The sequence below is a fragment of the Triticum dicoccoides genome, chromosome 5A (assembly GCF_002162155.2).
Source record: "Triticum dicoccoides isolate Atlit2015 ecotype Zavitan chromosome 5A, WEW_v2.0, whole genome shotgun sequence".
Lineage (NCBI taxonomy): Eukaryota > Viridiplantae > Streptophyta > Magnoliopsida > Poales > Poaceae > Triticum > Triticum dicoccoides.
Genome location: NC_041388.1, coordinates 579,162,067 through 579,165,932, shown reverse-complemented (window position 1 = coordinate 579,165,932; position 3,866 = coordinate 579,162,067). Strand labels below are relative to the sequence as shown.

At 48.2% G+C, this 3,866-nt stretch overlaps 1 protein-coding gene across 2 annotated transcripts; it reads left to right on the top strand.

Annotated features, from left to right (window-relative positions):
- The first annotated feature begins 450 nt into the window (after positions 1 to 450).
- Positions 451 to 3,067, top strand: LOC119303014 (protein WHAT'S THIS FACTOR 9, mitochondrial-like). Of its 2 annotated transcripts, none has more exons than XM_037580093.1 (2): positions 451 to 1,868; positions 2,753 to 3,067. In XM_037580093.1, the coding sequence occupies exon 1, from the start codon at positions 493 to 495 to the stop codon at positions 1,753 to 1,755; it is 1,263 nt and encodes a 420-aa protein (XP_037435990.1). In that variant the 5' UTR covers positions 451 to 492; the 3' UTR covers positions 1,756 to 1,868; positions 2,753 to 3,067. The 2 variants fall into 2 exon arrangements, with proteins under 2 accessions (XP_037435990.1, XP_037435987.1); XM_037580090.1 differs by having other exon boundaries at positions 2,728 to 3,067.
- The last annotated feature ends 799 nt before the right edge of the window (positions 3,068 to 3,866 follow it).

The window sequence follows — 3,866 nt, the reverse complement described above, 5'->3', positions numbered from 1 at the left end:
GTACGAACTTATGCGAAGAAGAACTAACTATGCGAAGAAGAACTATCTATGCGAGCGAGTTCCGGCGAGCTTTTGCTTAAACTTCTCGCACGAAACAAGTTTTTTAAATTTTTACGGGTTTGGATACAGTTTCTACTCTGTCGCCGTGATTTTCAGCCTACATAAACGCCTTCATGCAAACTGCAAACGCAGTTTATAGTTGGACAAAATACGGGGTCTGCTGAAGATGCTCTCACGAGGGCGCTGCCGTGGGAACTTTCCCCATCGGTGGAGGTGAGGAGATTTTTTCTTCGGGTTTTTTCTTTCTTCAGCCCGCAACAGACAACGCGGTCGGCCCGGCGGCAGTTTGCGGGCCTTTTTTCCGGGGCTGCGTGGCGGCCCATGTCCGGCGCCGCTTGCACTAACCCTTGACCCACGCCGCCTCCTCCTCCTCCTCCTCCCCACCACCGCCGCATTCCCCAACCAAAACCCCTCCCAAAACCGCCCGGAGAAATGCCGCTGCTGCCGCGCCGGCCGCCGGCGGCGCTCTACGTCCCGGTGCGGGGCCTCCTCGAGGCCCGCGTGCCGTGGGGCCGGGACCGCGCGCTGGACCACGTCGTGGAGCGGGAGCGCCACCTCGTGCCCTTCCTCCTCACCAAGGACGCGCTCCTCACGGCCGCGCCGCCGCCGCACGCCGTGCCGCTCCACGCGCTGCCCTCCACCATCCCCTTCCCCTTCCGCCCGCTCCGCTTCCTCCGCCTCTACGCCTCCGCCTTCGCGCTCTCGCCGCACCCCGTCACCGTCTCGCCCACGCACAGGCTCAGCGCGCTCCACCTCGACGAGGCGCAGGCCGTCGACGCCACCCGCGCCGACGCCGCCGACCGCCTGCTGCGCCTCCTCATGCTCGCGCCCTCCCGCGCGCTCCCGCTCCACCTCGTCGCGCGCATCCGCCTCGACCTCGGCCTCCCCTCCGACTTCCCCCGCTCGCTCCTCCCGCACTACCCGGACTACTTCGCGCTCTCCGCCGACGGCCGCCTCCTCGAGCTCGTCTGCTACCGGAAGGACCTCGCCGTGTCGGCCGTGCAGTCCTACGCGCAGCGGACCGGCGGCTACAAGGTCGGCGACCCCATCGCCTTCCAGCTCTCGTTCCCCCGTGGATTTGAGCTCGACAAGAACGTTCGCAAGTGGCTGGATGAGTGGCAGAAGCTGCCTTACATCTCGCCGTACGAAGATGGTTCACACCTGGCTCCGAGGAGCGACATCACGGAGAAGAGGACTGTGGCGGTGCTGCACGAGGCGCTCAGCCTCACTGTGGGGAAGAAGATGGAGAAGGAGGTTTTGGTCAAGCTTGGGGAGGCTCTTAGGCTACCGCCGGGGTTCAGGAAGGTGCTTGCGAGGCACCCAGGGATTTTCTACCTGTCGCATAAGCTGAGGACCCAAACGGTGGTGCTCCGGGAAGCCTACCGGAGGCATATGTTGGTGGACAAGCACCCAATGATGGGGATAAGGTATCAGTTCCTGCATTTGATGCATATGGGGAGGGAGGAGGCTGGTAAAGCAAAGGGCAAGGAGAGGAAGACAGTTCGTGGCGACCAAATGATGGGAGACGACTATGATGCAGATGGGGAGAATGAGGATGACTATGATGATGAGGAGGATGAAGAAGAGGATGAGGAGAACATTGAAGCGGGTGTTGCTTCACAGGACGAGGAGAGCGATGACGAGGATACAGAGAACAGGGGAGAAACTGGAGAACCGCAGCAAGCCGCTAACTGAGACAAGAACCTGCATCATAGTTGGTCTTGTGATGTTGGTGGTGATGTGTGTTTGAATTGCATGAATATGCTTGAAGACCTAGCAACATAATGTACAATCAGCTTCTATAACAGGTACCAAACCTACTAGAAGATGGTTCTTATTTTTGTTTAACTAGGTTGTGAAGTAGCTGGTGATTATTAAGTGAAATCATCCTTGTTGTACCATGGTGGCTTCACCTAAGTTAATCATATATATCTTAGTTTTTCAGGTAGATTACTGAAAGCATGATAGCTATTGCCATTCTCTCATGTTCAATAAAAAAGACTGCTGATCACAATTAAAGCTGCAAATTTATCCTTCCGTGTTCTGATTAGAATTTGTTTTCTGTCCATAGCAAATCGATTGAGGTGATCCTTGCTATTGGTTGATTCTCAGTGAATTCTTTTATGTACCAACTTGTTGCACATGGATACCACTGATATCTTTATAAAATTCTAAGGATTTAAATCTACAGGCGTGCTCCTGATTTACTAATGAGAACGATATATTGAAAGGATGCCGCATAATATTAATGTATGTGACAATGTTATTCTCACTGATATCAAAGTTGAAAATGTATCTCTTCGAAGGAAAAACTCGAATCAGGCATATACTTTCATGAGAATAAAAATGAAACACACACACAGAAACCCTTCTGTTTCATCTCCGTTCAGATATTAAAAGAATTGCTGCATTAACTGTACTAGTAAAACTGCAAACATGGGGTAATGTTTGTACAGTTAACCATATTATTTGGTAATTTGGAGGTATGTTAGATTACTTTTTCTGTTGACAACAGTTCTCATCTATCTGCATACCTTTAGCAGACAACAAGATATTGGTTAACTATCAACACATCGAAATATCATGATTTTAGATTGAGGCTCATCGCGCTGTTCCATTTACTTGCAATGAAACAACTGTCAATGTTATACATCATGCATGATACAGGCCGTAAGGGATAGAATTTAAATAGAATCCAGGACAAAAAGGAAACATGCTAGAAGGATAAGAACATCAAGCGCCAGCTTGAGTGCCATATCCTGGGAATTACTGCTTCGGGGATTCCAGAGCCCAGCATCAGAAAGTCTTTCGCTTCTTCACACAGAGCCAAGCCATCAAAATATATGAGGTAATGGCAATTTTGTTTTCATGAAGCCTGAGAAAATGTTTTGTTGATGAAGATCTTAATAAGCTTGTAGGTTCCTGAGATTCTGCTTTCTTACTGTCTGAACTGCTACAGCTTCTGTTGATGCTGAGGAAAATTATATAATACAACTGTGCTTTGGTCCGTTGTGGCTCCATATCTATAACAACACTAGCATTACCTTCCTCTGTGAAATGAAAATCGCCTGAGAATCCATTTGACTTAATCTGTGCTGCTGAACCAATGTTTCTGCTATGACTATTTACAATTGCTAATGAGTAGTAGTAATATTTAGCCGGTCTCCCATGTATTCACAGTCTTATGACAGTTCACATGAAACAACAGTACACATGTAGAGTTATTTCTTGTACATTCGGCTTCAAGCAGAATTTCCAAACGTGCTGCAAAAAGGAAACACATGGTGGTAGAGAGATAACTAAAAGGTGTTATTTTAAACTTTTGTCATGACATGCCCTTTTCAACCATGTAATCCATAGAGAAAGCAGGGTTATCTGTTTAATTTACACTAACATAGTAGCATATTCTGCAGCAACCTTAAAATTGTTCCTGCACAGAGTTTTCAAACGACATTTGCCACCGATGTAGGTAGTCATGGCGCAGAGTTTTCCTGCACAGATCTTTTATATGAACATAAATAAAACAATACTCCCTCTGTCTCAAAATCTAAGATGTTTTTTGGCAGTCTCAAAATGTAAGATATTTTTTGACAAACATCTTACATTTTGAGACAGAGACCCACATAACACAGTGCCCGAACTGACCCCCAGGTACACTAACTCTAGACAGCCCATTGTTCTGATTTCGAAAAGTTTATGTCTGTGTTGGTGTTCTTTTATAGATGTTTCTTCTTGAATTTCCTGCTGCTTTTTTCTAATTGATTCAATCCCATGCCACTGGAATGACATACTTCAGTGGTGGTTGC

Excerpts from the sequence above, each read along its gene's own strand:
- LOC119303014 (XM_037580093.1), top strand. The coding sequence starts at position 493 with ATGCCGCTGCTGCCGCGCCGGCCGCCGGCGGCGCTCTACGTCCCGGTG.